General features: G+C 47.2%; 1 protein-coding gene across 1 annotated transcript in view; it reads right to left on the bottom strand.

Moving 5' to 3' along the window:
• Positions 1-13963, bottom strand: part of LOC119416522 (ankyrin repeat domain-containing protein 26) — a gene marked incomplete at its 3' end in the record, with an annotated part of 163667 nt that overhangs the window by 42728 nt on the left and 106976 nt on the right. Inside the window, 1 exon segment of the mRNA XM_037683752.1 lies at positions 7511-7686. Coding sequence (XP_037539680.1) covers positions 7511-7686 — 176 coding nt within the window.

Raw genomic sequence — 13963 nt, 5'->3', positions numbered from 1 at the left:
CTGCAGCCCAACAGGCTTCCACGCCGCCCGCTGCAGCCCAACAGGCTTCCACGCCGCCCGCTGCAACCCAACAGGCTTCCACGCCGCCTGCTGCAGCCCAACAGGCTTCCACGCCACCCGCTGCAGCCCAACAGGCTTCCTTAATGCAGGCCGTGTTCCCTTTGGCCCTGTGTTTTGGACGGCCTCCCGGCCGCCCCCCTGACCTGGCTCGGCTTGATGGACAGCCTCCCGGCCGCCCGCCGGAACAGTGACTCTTAGGGACGGTCCCTTGACCGTCCATATCCCTGGTGATCCCTCGTGTCTCCCTTTTCTCTGGCTCCCTTTTCTGGTTCCTCGTTTTCTGGTTCCTCGTGTCCTTTTTCTCCTCGTGTCCTTTTGCTCCTCGTGCTTTGTTTTCTCTGGCTCCTCGTGCTTTGTTCTCTCTGGTCCCCGTGTATTTTCTCTCTGATCCTCGGTCCCTCCACCCTTGCAGTACCACCCTCCACCCGCCCTAGTCCTTCGGGAGGGGTTTTTTTTGGGGACGCCTGGAGGCGTCTTTGGGGGGGGGTACTGTAAAGATGGTACTTTTCTGTGGCCCGGTTTGTGTCTGTTTTCCTCGTGCTTCCTCATTAGTTTCCATTGTTGCCACCTGTGTCTCGTCCCAGCTGTTTGTCATGTCTCGTCTTCTCCCAGTGTTTAAGCCATCCTATTCTGTCTTGTCCTTCGTCGGGTCGTCTTCGTTGGTACTCTCCCTTGGATCTCCTGAGTCTTGCCCTGAGTCTTTCCCTGAGTCTTCCTGGTCCCTCGAGTTCCCCGTGCCTTGTTCATGTAAGTTTTGCTGCCCCGTCAGCTCGTTTATTTTGTACTTTTATTTACCATTAAAAGCCTATTTTTGTATTTCTGCCTAGTTGAGTCCCTGTTCTGCACTCTGGGTTCGCTCCTAACCGCAAACCATGACACTCATAATTTCTGCTTTGGTCACATTACATCTGTATTATAATTGAATACTCCATCTGTACTGTTTTCTAAGCTTTTTTATTGTTTCTATTGTATGGGTGTACACATGTTTATGTTAGGTTTTTAATTTTACTTTATTTGTGGGTGTACACAGGTCTTATGTCTAATGTAATGTTCTCATTTTTACTTCATTTTTACTTTATTTTACTTTATTACTATTCACACCTTATGTTAAAGCAAATTCCTAGTTTGTGAACCTCGTTCATTGACATGGCAATAATAAACTGATTCTGATTCTGATTTTCCTTTAAAATGTTACATTTACTCAGATTAAACTTTTGATCTGTCATCTATGTTATATTACGAATAAAATATTGACATTTGCCATCTCCACATCATTGCATTCAGTTTTTATTCACAATTTGTTTAGTGTCCCAACTTTTTTGGAATCCGGTTTGTATTTTAAGATTTATTTTTATTGATTTTTATTTATTTCAAGATGTATTCTTATTTAGTTCAAGATTTATTTATTTAATTATTTATTAGTTTCATTTTGCGACATTTTTATTTTGTAAAGCTACTCTACATATTTCAGGGGCTTTAAATTTTTAACCCTGTTTTTCATTTTAAGCTCTTTTTATTTCATGTTCTTATATTCAAATGAGGGGGCGGGGTTTTCTCTGTGGGGCGGTTCTGCTCAGGGTCAATGCAGCTCATCTATGAGTTTTATAGGCCAGGCAAATCAATAACTAAATCAAAAATAAAATAAACGATGGCCTCTCAAGTCTCACAAATTGACCATGAGACACATGCATTTCATGACGTGCACACATCACACTTTGTATTTCTCACGCTAAAACACACACACGCAGGCCCTTTTTTGAAGAGGAACCAATGTGCAGCAAAATGTTTCCGCACGGGCTGGAGCACAACAGAAGACATGGCTGCAGTGTTGCCAACTTGGCGACTTTCTCGCTTATTTAGCAAGTTTTCAGACTCCTCTAGTGACTTGTTCTTGAAGCGACTAGCGACAAATCTAGAGACATTTTTTTCTGTGTTACTGGAGACTTTGGTGACGAAAGCACATTCATTAGGCAGCGGGCAGTTAGCCACTCCCACTTCCCCAAATTTTGACAGTCTCACAGCAGAGAGGAGACCCGTTCCACTCTGTGTCCACACTGCAAATGAATCACACTCTGGAATAAAAGGAAGGATTTAAATACAGCATAATATAATGCTCAGTTTCATCAGTAAATCGTTGCATTTCATCTCGGAGTTCTCCAGTGTCCTCCATATTGCTTGTCATCCTGACTTTATGAACACAGTTAATTCATGATTTAAAGGTAGCTGAACCAAGCAGAGCTCAGCGAGGGGAATACTTTGCTGTGATTGGCCAAAAAAGATTGGAGTACGTCAGTTTCTGCAAAGCAGATGCAATCCACTAATCCTGACCAGAACTGCCCCACAGAGAAAACCCCGCCCCCTCATTTGAATATAAAGACATGAAATAAAAAGAGCTTAAAATTAAAAATGGGGTGAAAAAATAAAAGCCCCTGAAATATGTAAAGTAGCTTTACAAAATAAAAATGTCACAAAATGAAACTCCATTATTAAATCAATCAATCTTGAAATAAAGAATAAATAAATAAATAAAATAATCTTGGAGAAAAAAACAAACATTTCTATTTGTTTTATATTTCATGGGAACATGTATTTCTTTAATGGAATATTTATTAATAGTTTTTAAATAACACGATTTATTTATTTAATTTTGAATAAAATGACTTTCCACAGATTTGGGTCACAGTTAGGCAAAATATAATTTTTTATTTGGGTCGCTTTTGCCTGCAGTGTGAACATATTTCTGGCTGCAACACAACGCCACATCATCATCGCTCCAGGTGTTCATTTCATGAGAATAGGCTCACTTTTTTCTTCTCCAAATATACCTGATAGCAACCAAAAATGTTTATTTTTACGTTCATTAGTTCACAGTGCTTTTTTTTTAATGCGTTAGAATATTTTTATTATTCAGTGGCAAACTTTTATGCTGAATGTGCAGTGAGGATAGTATTATATAATACTGTATGTGTTGTGTCTTGGACACTCGGGTGAAGAGAGGGGCGGAGCTGTCAACTGATCACTACCTGGTGGTGAGTTGGCTCCGATGGTGGGGGAGGATGCCGGTCAGACCTGGCAGACACAAACGTATTGTGAGGGTTTGCTGGGAACGTCTGGCAGAGTCTCCTGTGAGACGGAGTTTCAACTCCCACCTCCGGGAGAACTTTGAACATGTTCCGAGGGAGGTGGGGGACATTGAGTCTGAGTGGACCATGTTTCGTGCCTCTATTGTCGAGGCGGCTTACCAGAGCTGCGGCCGCAAGGTTGTCGGTGCCTGTCGCGGCGGCAACCCTCGAACCCGATGGTGGACACCGTCGGTGAGGGATGGTGTCAGGCTGAAGAAGGAGTCCTATCGGGCCTTTTTGGCCTGTGGGACCCCGGAAGCAGCTGATGGGTACCGGCAGTCCAAGCGACATGCGGCTCGGGTGGTTGCTGAGGCAAAAACTCGGGCATGGGAGGAGTTCGGAGAGGCCATGGAGAACGACTTCCGCACGGCTTCGAGACGATTCTGGTCCACCATCCGGCGTCTCGGGGGGGGGGGGCGGTATGCCACCAACACTGTTTTTAGTGGGAGTGGTGTGCTGCTGACCTCAACTCGGGATGTTGTGGGTCGGTGGGCGGAATACTTTGAAGACCTCCTCAATCCCACCGGCACGTCTTCCACTGAGGAAGCGGAGCCTGGGGACTCTGGGTCGGGCCCTCCAATCTCTGGTGCTGAGGTCACCGAGGTGGTTAAAAAGCTCCTCGGTGGCAGGGCCCCAGGGGTGGATGAGATTCGCTCAGAGTTCCTTAAGGCTCTGGATGTTGTAGGGTTGTGTTGGTTTACGTGACTCTGCAATATTGCGTGGACATCGGGGGAAGTTCCCCTGGATTGGCAGACCGGGGTGGTGGTCCCCCTATTCAAAAAGGGGGACCGTAGAGTGTGTTCCAACTACAGGGGAATCACGCTCTTAAGCCTCCCTGGTAAGGTCTATTCGGGGGTTCTGGAGAGGAGGGTCCGTCGGATAGTCGAACCTCGGATTCAGGAGGAACAGTGCAGTTTTCGTCCTGGCCGTGGAACACTGGACCAGCTCTACACTCTCAGCAGGGTCCTGGAGGGTGCGTGGGAGTTTGCCCAACCAGTCTACATGTGCTTTGTGGACTTGGAGAAGGCGTTCGACCGCGTCCCTCGGGGAACCCTGTGGGGGGTACTCTGGGAGTATGGGGTACCGGGCCCTTTGATACGGGCTGTTAGGTCCCTGTATGACCGGTGTCAGAGCCTGGTCCGCATCGCCGGCAGTAAGTCGGGCTTGATCCCGGTGAGAGTTGGACCCGCCAAGGTTGCCCTTTGTCACCGATTCTGTTCATAACTTTTATGGACAGAATTTCTAGGCGCAGCCAAGGTGTTGAGGGGATCCGTTTTGGTGGCCTTAGGATTGTGTCTCTGCTTTTTGCTGATGATGTGGTCTTATTGGCTTCATCAGATCGTGATCTACAGCTTTCGCTGAGCGGTTCGCAGCCGAATGTGATGCGGCCGGGATGAGGATCAGTTCCTCCAAATCCGAGGCCATGGTCTTGAGCCGGAAAAGGGTAGAGTGCCCTCTCCGGGTCAGGGAGGAGGTCCTACCCCAAGTGGAGGAGTTCAAGTATCTTGGGGTCTTGTTCACGAATGAGGGAAAAATGGAACATGAGATCGATAGGCGGATAGGTGCAGCGTCTGCAGTGAAGCGGGCGCTGTACAGGTCTGTCGTGGTGAAGAGAGAGCTGAGTCAAAAGGCGAAGCTCTCAATTTACCGATCGATCTACGTTCCCACCCTCATCTATGGTCACGAGCTTTGGGTTGTGACTGAAAGAATGAGATCTCGGATACAAACGGCCGAAATGAGTTTTCTCCGCAGTGTGTCTGGGCTCTCCCTTAGAGACAGGGTGAGAAGCTCGATCATCCAGGAGGGACTCGGAGTAGAGCCGCTGCTTCTCCACGTCGAGAGGAGCCAGTTGAGGTGGCTTGGGCATCTGTTTAAGATGCCTTCTGGACGCCTCCCTGGTGAGGTGTTCCGGACACGTCCCACCGGAAGGAGGCCCAGAGGAAGACCCAGGACACGCTGGAGGGACTATGTTTCTCGGCTGGCCTGGGAACGCCTCGGGATTCCCCCAGAAGTGCTGGCCCAAGTGGCTGGGGAGAGGGAAGTCTGGGCCTCCCTACTTAGGCTGCTACCCCCGTGACCCGACCCCGGATAAGCGGAAGAAAATGGATGGATGGATGAATACTGTATTATACTGTATTACATTATTATTGTTTAGCATATATCTTAGATCCTTGAATACCGTTTCTTTTTATACTTTATATTTTTGCTATTATTGGGTGTAACTGGGACCTTAAGTACACAATGGCATCCAACCTCATGTACCACATGTAATGCGAATGACAATAAAGAACCTTGAATCTTGAGGACACAGAATTTCTTTTTTACTTGTCATTTACATTTTTGTCAAAGTAAAGCTATGCACATAACTTAGTTAGTCTGTATTTTATAAAAGTCTCCTGAAACATCCTACATTTGATTATTTTTGAAAGTGTTCTTTGTCTTTTTAAAATTCAAGCCTGATCTCCACATTTTCTTTTGGAATGATATATTTAAATTTAATTACAGATTTAGAATAAAGCTATTTTAAAGGCTTTGTTTCCACCCATCCATTTTCTTCCACTTATCCGGGGTTGGGTCGTGGGGGTAGCAGCCTAAGTAGGGAGGCCCAGACTTCCCTCTCTCCAGCCACTTGGTCCAGCTCCTCCGGGGGAATCCCGAGGTGTTCCCAGGCCAGCCGAGAAACATAGTCCCTCCAGCGTGTCCTGGGTCTTCCTCTGGGTCTCCTCCCAGTGGGATATGTCCAGAACACCTCACCAGGGAGGCGTCCAGGAGGCATCCTAACCAGATGCCCAGACTTAGTTTATCGTCTTAAAAACTCTTTTTAAGAGTCACTCATTTTCATTTGAACTCTGTCTTTTGCCTACTGAGAAGAAAACATATCTGTCTTAGGCTGGTGAAGATTCTCAGTCATCCAGGACATGATGACCTCTACATTGGGGAAACTAAACAGCCTCTTCACAGACGCATGACTCAACACAGGAGAGCCACCTCCTCTGGACAAAATTCCTCAGTTCACCTCCACCTCACAGATAAGGGACACTCTTTTGAGGACCAAAATGTGCACATTTTGGACCGAGAACACAGATGGTTTGAGAGGGGGGTGAAGGAAGCAATTTATGTAAAAAGAGAAAAGCCGTCTCTTAACAGAGGAGGAGGCCTCAGATTTCCACTTTCAAAAACCTATAATGCAACTTTAAAACAGATTCCCAGCCGGTTTTCACACCTGATGGGAACAGAGGGGCCTCGTCAGTGAATTAGAGGAACAAAGACCTACTGTTTAGGTGTGAACTGCCAATCTACATATGTGTGTGTGTCTTATGTGTGTGTGTGTCTTATCTCACTCAGCCTTATAACCTGTATCTCTCACTCTCTGCTCATTGAATTGAGAAAGCTCCTCGGATGAGGAGCGAAACGTCTTCTGTTACAAATAAAGTCCAGTTGTTTTTGTATTGAACGCTTTTTGAATGTCTGTCTTAGGTTGAAGTCAACTGTTGAAGTATTTGTAAAACTCTGAACTGTTTGCATTATTTGGCCTTTTCCAGAGGCTTTAGATAACACCTAATAAACATGATATCCTAGAACTTGTCTTTCTGTTCAGTGCCCTGAGACGACTTCTGTTGTGACTTGGCGCTATATAAATAAAATGAATTGAATTGAATTGTTTCTTGTGAAACTTCTGTGTAAAGACAAATTGGTTTCAAAAGCTTTTAGGCTTAAATTTCAGCTGTTTGAATGTTTCTGTTTAGGCTCTGAAGCAGCATCAGACAATGGCACCATGCGTTTCATGCACTCATTGTTTTTTTGCAGGAAAAACTTTTCTCTAGTTTATCTTTGTGTTTCTTTTCATTGCGTTATATTTGATATCTCTTTTGCTGCTGTGAAAAATAAAATTTCCCGTTTGTTTGGTTATCCCTTTGTCTGTCTATCTTGTTTTCAGTTATTAATAGAGTCCAACAAAGTTAAGTCAGGTCATCAGGACAGTTTATTTTGTTTTGTTGAAAGTTTTCGTCCTTAATCCAAAGGACGTCGTCAGGACAAAATGTTTAAAAAAAAAAAAAGAAACAGTCCAGATGACCTGACTTAACTTTGGTGGATTTTTTACCTGGATTATTGAGCATGAACTTTGATATAAATAGAGTCATGGCTGAAAAGGCTTTAACCAAACAATAGGTAATGTATGAGTAGTTTATGTTGTAAAACATCACACAAGCTTGACTGTAAATTTAAAATATTTCTGTGTATGTTAGTATTTGATTTAATAAGACAAAATAATTTTGTCTCCCTTGGAAAGTAAAGCTTTTGTGTAAAAAAAGTGTGCTTGCACGTACTTTTGCACAGCTGCCTCCAGCTGTCTGATGGTGAGTTCAGAAGCTGCTGAGGCAGACAGCACCTCCTGGAGTTTCTGAACAGCAGTGTTGAGTTCCTTTTCTCTGTAATCCAGGCTGCTTTTCAGACCGTTCATATGTCGCTCTGCCTGCACACACTGGTCTTCACTTTCTTCAAGCTAAACAACAGAAACAGAACATTCAGCTTAAAAACAAAACTTAAAATGGGCAAAAAGACAAGCTGTTTTAGTTTATGACTAACAGCTGTAGTGGATATAAAAGGTCCCAGTATAATACTAAGCTCTATTTCGTATAGGCTTCGCCCTTTAAGGCTGTCGCTTGTGGGTTTTATCCCGTCACGCAAAGCGTTGCACTGAAAAACCTTAGTCCACGCCCACCTGTCGTGTGGGCCCCACCCGGTCCATATAAATTACGTTCAGAGCGGGTAATCGGCTCCCATTTTTCTTCAGCAAGCAACTAGCACTAATCTTCCAACAACATGATGTCCAGCACCAACACCATCCGCCTGTGCCCGTCCTGCAAGACCGGCTACATGCTGAGCTTTGACAAGAATGACACCTGCGAAAGATGCCTGGGTCCCCACCACGCCGACCTTGACTCCTCCTGCTGCCTCTTGTGTCCTCCTTCCCCCTGAGGAGAGGCAGAGGCGAGCAGCCTTGTTTAAGGCTAACATCGAGGAGTGCCTCTCCGTGGCGGGGGACTGTTCGCTGGACAACGCCATAGACTTTTTTGAAGTCGGGTCTCGGAGCGAATCGGATGGTTCCTCTGGGACAGGCAACGTCAGCAGCAGCCCTGCTGCTCATTCCCTCCCGGAGAGCGTAGTGTTGGAACGGGAGGGGCCGAGCGGATGCTCACCCCTCCCGGGCCTTTCCGCATCAGCGACCACACCGCTCCCTGACGTCGGTACCCTCCTCTCGGAGCTTCCCGGCATAATCCAGGAGGCGGCTGACTCAAAGGGACTTTCCGTCCCTCTCCTCCCCCCGCCCAGATCGGATGATCTAGTGGGAAGGTTTGGCTCCACCCCGGCTCGCTGCCCTGACCCCATCTGGCCTCGTTTCCCAGCAGTGACGTCCTGCTGAAACGAGGCTGCAGCCGGACCTGGTAAATTGAGAGTGCCCGTCTCTCCCTTCGCGCTCATCACCAAAGTGGAGGGGTTTACTGAGCGGAATTTTCCCTCGGTACCCCCCTGGAGCCAAGCCTGGCGGAAGCTCTCGGAGCAAAAGTGTCCAGGTTGGACCAGTATCCAGTGCCTCGGGGGAAGCATGACCAGACGGTGACGTCACTCTCCAACCGAGCTCACCATTGTGCGTTCCAAGCGGCCGCAGCGAACAACAATGTCGCTCTGCTGGCCTACAGCATCTCAAAGAGGCTGGAGGAAACAGACCTGCCTGAGGAGACAAAGAGCTCACTCTGCAAGACATCTGACGTCATCCTCAACCTGTGCGCCTTCTCTGCTGTCTGCCTGTCTCGCATCGCCACCTGGATGACAATGATCCAGCAGTCCACCGAGCTTCGACACTCCCCCTCCCTGCCAGAGAAACTGCAGAAGGACCAGCTTGAGAGCCCCATCACAACAGACACGCTGTTTGGAGCCAATTTCAAGGCCATGCTAGAAAAATCAAAGAAGACGGAGGAGATATCGGAGACTGTGCGCCACCTGAAGAATCTGCACTCCCCCCCCCACTGGAAGGATCGTCGCGGCCAGAGGCAATAGCAGAGACGTTCCACAGCTGCAGCAGCGTCCTCCCAACCCGCTCCGCCGCCAGCCCTTCCCACCAGAGAACAGTCCTTCTCATCCCGGCAACCAGCGGCTCAGAGTTTTCCCAGAGACCGCCAACAGGCGCCGCCCTGGAACAACCAGCCGCAGGACTCATGGAGGAGAAGATTTAAGAAATGACTCCTTGCGGAGGAAGTGTGTGTATGCAATGATGACACGAGTTTTGAAATAAAATGAAAACATCATTCAAAGAATAAAGTGTCTGATTTCAGCCTAACTGTCAGTTTGAATGATCTCAGAGTGGCTTCTCTTCACACATCCTCCACACAAAACGAGCCGGTGTCCTCAAAACAGGTTTTTAAAAGTCACCGCAGCTCAAGAAAACACACAGAATGCTCGCTTGACACAACAGCAAAAAATGAATGTTTTCAGCAGACCGAGCCCCAGGAGAAAACCTCGCTCTCAGTCCAGGGTGTGTCCTGCCCCTTCTGACCACAGCGGAGACAAACGCGTGTCCCAGCGGCAGTGACAGACCCCACCCAAGCGACGTCGCATTGCTGAGGGCGTGCACACCTCCCCTCAGCGCACGTCCCGCAGCCCGAGCGCGGTACAGAGGCTTTGACTTGGCTGACGTCCGTAAAAGACATGACGCATCACAAAAACGCGTGCCCGCTCCCAGAGCGTTATGCGGAGTGGCAGCGAGTGTGCTCCCTGAATAGCTGGATGAACCGTCTTATCAGCAAGGGTTACACGCTGCAGTTCGCAGCTCAACCCCCACCGGTCAGAGGGATTATAGAAATGGTTCTGTCATCTTCAGAACAGATCTCATCCCTTCATGCAGAAGTTCAGGAACTACTGGTAAAAAATGTAATTTACAGGGTTCCCAATGAAGAGGAAAACACAGGGTTTTACTCACGTTACTTCCTGGTTCCGAAACAGACCGGAGGGATGAGACCCATCTTAGATTTATTCATTTTTAACAAGTCGATTATGGAAAGACAGTTTCACATGTTGACAACCAGACAGCTGTTGAACAACATTCACCAGAACGACTGGTTTACCTCCATCGATCTCAAAGACGCTTATTTTCACATTCCAATCATTCCAAAGCACAGAAAGTTCTTGCGCTTCTCCTTCCAAGGGACCCAGTACCAATACAACAGGCTTCTGTTTGGTTACTCCCTCGCACCACGCACGTTTTCAAAATGTGTGGAGATGGCCCTGCAGCCGCTACACAGAGCAGGGATGAGAATTCTGTTTTACCTGGACGATCTGCTGTTGCTGACCCGATCCAGGCAGGAAGCAGCGGCGCAAACCAAAGCGCTGACGTCACACCTGTTAAATCTCGGCTTCGCCATAAACTAGGAGAAGAGCTCGATTCTCCTGGCCCAGATGATCGTTTATCTGGGAGTGAAGCTAAACTCTGTCACTATGAGGGCCCGTTTATCACAAATGAGAGCCAAAACTCTAAAAGACCAGCTCCGCCACGTAAAACCCGGCAGTGACAGCTGTCTCCATCATGAAACTGTTAGGAATAATGTCGTCAGCTCACGCGGTGGTCCCGCTGGGCTTACTTCACATGAGACATATCCAGAGGTGGTTTGCTCGTCTGTGCATAGATCCAGTAAGTCAGAAGAGGCAAATTATTTCTGTGCCCCCCTCTATGGGAATCGACCTGAAACATTGGGGAAATCCCCTCACGTTGTCGGAGGGAGTCCCTGTCAGCAGACCTAAGTTACACGTCTCAGTTTTCACAGACGCATCCCTGTCAGGTTGGGGAGGAACGTGCCTGTCACGGGCGGTGGGGGCGCTGTGGCCAGCTCACACATTAGCTCACATAAATGTTTTGGAATGTCGCATGGTTTTGAATGTGGTTTAACATTTTGTTCCTGCCTTGCAGAATCAGCATGTTCTGATCCACACAGACAACAAAGTAACCGCTGCTTACATAATCCGGCAGGGGGGCGTGCGCTCAGCCCAAATATTACACATTGCAAGACAGCTGCTGTGTTGGGCACACAAAAACCTGCTCTCCATCAGAGCAGTGTACATCCCCGGCGTCCTGAACAGAGGAGCGGACATAATGTCCAGGGGCGGTCCTTGCAACGGGGACTGGAGTCTCTATCCCAAGCTGATTTCTCAGATTTGGGAAAAATTTGACAGAGCAGAAGTAGACCTATTTGCTACATGGGAGAACGCCCAGTGTCAACTATGGATCTCACTGAGCCCACGGGACGATCCACCGTTAGGAGTAGACACGTTTGCCCACAGTCCGTGGCCCAAAATGCTCCTTTACGCTTTTCCCCCAGTCCCTCTAATATCACAGTTTCTGAACCGAGTTCAGGAGGAAGAACTGTCTGCCATTCTGATAGTCCCCGAGCGCGTGAGCGCTCTGTAGTTTCCAATCCTGCAATTTCTGTTATCAGGTTGTCCGTGGAAACTGCCGTGGAGGGACAATGCTCTCCTCCAGGCGGGAGGAGTGATCAGGAGCCACTCAGAAATAGGCCAGCATCTTTGGGTCTGGCCGCTGACCGGATACGCTTAGAGAAGATGGGTCTCTCTCAAGAAGTACTGCGCACAATCCAAGATTCACGCGCTGCCTCCACCACAGCGCTGTACACATCAAAGTAGACAGCTTTCAACACTGGTGTATGGAAAAAGGTGTAGAGGCCATCTCATATCCACTAGGTGGTGTGCTGTCCTTTCTGCAGCAGCTGATGGACAGAAATCTGGCGTTCAGCACAATTAAAACGTATGCTGCAGCCAACTCTTCCTGTCACGAAGGCTTCGGTGACAGAACAGTTTTTAGTCACCCGCTGATGAAGAGTTTTCTAAAAGGTGTTCAGAGACACAGACCCATGTCAAGTCCACTAGCTCCACAATGGGACTTAATGGTTTTGCAAGCCCTGATCAAAGCCCCGTTCGAGCCGTTAGATCAGGTTTTGATAAAATTCTTGTCACTTAAAACAGCCCTGCTGTTGGCTTTGACATCTGCAAAGAGAGTGAGTGATTTATCTACCCTCTCTGTTGCTCTGCCATCCCTCAGGATTCAGGCTGATGGCAGTTCAGCTGATCTAAGACCTAACCCAGCGTTCATGCCTAAAAACATCACAAGCTCATTTAAATCGAGAATGATAACGTTGGAGGGTTTTTTCCCTCCTCCCCACAAATCAGAAGAAGAAGCATCTTTTCATCTCCTCTGCCCTGTGTGTGCGTTGGCATGTTACATAGCACGCATGGCCACACTGCATCAGACTCAACATTTGTTTGTGCATTATAAGAGACGCCTCTGCAGGTCGCCCTTTATCCACCCAGCGCCTGTCACACTGGCTGTGTGAGGCCATTTCTGAAGCTTACAGAGCATCAGGTTTAGAGCCCCTTGACAAACTCAGGGCACACTCGACCAGAGGAATCGCATCCTCGACAGCCTTGCATAATGGTTTGACAATGCAGGATATTTGCACTGCGGCCGCGTGGTCATCGCCCTGCTCATTTATTCGCTTCTATCTGTGTGATGTGTCGGCTCGCTCCAAGACGCATTCTGTCCTTGATGTGTTAAAAGAATGAATCTCATTGTTTTCATGGAACTTTGTTTTAAACTCATATCTGACTGCATGTAATTACAATGTGAGATATTTGTTATCAGTCACAAGTTTGTGACTGTTGGTTTTTGTTCTAATGTTATTAATCAGTTCAAGACTACTGTTACCAATCAGTTCATTTGATTACTAATCAGTTCATTTATTATGAATCTGTTCACTGTTTTTTCAGCCTCTCCCCTTTTCCCGTTGAGAATTTTTCTCTCCGGGTGCCCATGTACACGGAATGCGTAAATTACGCAGCGCGCGTCTGTACATGGTGCGCGTAATTACGCAGCGCGTATTTACGCACATGGAGGGCTAAGTGATAAAATGTTTTTTGGTACAAGCAGGCGCTTCATACGGTGTTCGAATGGACCCAGTGAGGCAGAGACTACATCCTGCTTTGCCTTTAACCCACAAACAACAGCTTTAAAGGGCAAAGCCTATACGAAATAGAACGTTACTTATATAGTGTAACCCCAGATTCTATGAGTATAGGCGTAGCCCTTTAAGCTCTGGGCCTCACTGGCTCCTAAATGGCTGAAGAAAAAAGCTATTTGGGAGCCGATTACCCGCTCTCAACGTAATTTATACGGACCGAGTGGGGCCCACATGACAGGTGGGCGTGGACTAAAATTTTCAGTATGACGCGTTGCGTGACGGGATAAAACCCACAAGCGACAGCCTTAAAGGGCTACGCCTATAGTCATAGAATCTGGGGTTACAGTATGTAACCAACGATTTAGTGATGCAAATACTGTAAATGAGATGACAATAAATCAGTTCAAATCTTTAATGTGACATATATCCTGTACAGTTTAGCTGAAAAAATGTTAGGGAGAAAAATAGAAAATAAAAAGTGCAATAATCTCGTTTCATAAGTGTGCAATTAAACTAAAACTTTGTTGATTTAATTACAGTACAGTAGTCCCTCGCTACTTTGCAGTTCGACTATCGCGGACTCGCTCTATCGCAGTTTGTAGACATACAGTCCATATACTGTGTAGATGAACATATTCTGATACATTCATAAATTAAACGGATTCTTTCATTTTTCTGGACTGAATAATAACGTGCAGTGAATTTAATAAAATGTGGACGGAAACGTGTTTATCTTTGACTCACCAACGACAGTGG

The sequence above is a fragment of the Nematolebias whitei genome, chromosome 10, assembly GCF_014905685.2.
Source record: "Nematolebias whitei isolate Nwh7 chromosome 10, NemWhi1, whole genome shotgun sequence".
Classification (NCBI taxonomy): Eukaryota; Metazoa; Chordata; class Actinopteri; order Cyprinodontiformes; family Rivulidae; genus Nematolebias; species Nematolebias whitei.
The sequence above is the reverse complement of the archived record's forward strand: the minus strand, read 5'-3'. Positions and strand labels throughout refer to the sequence as shown.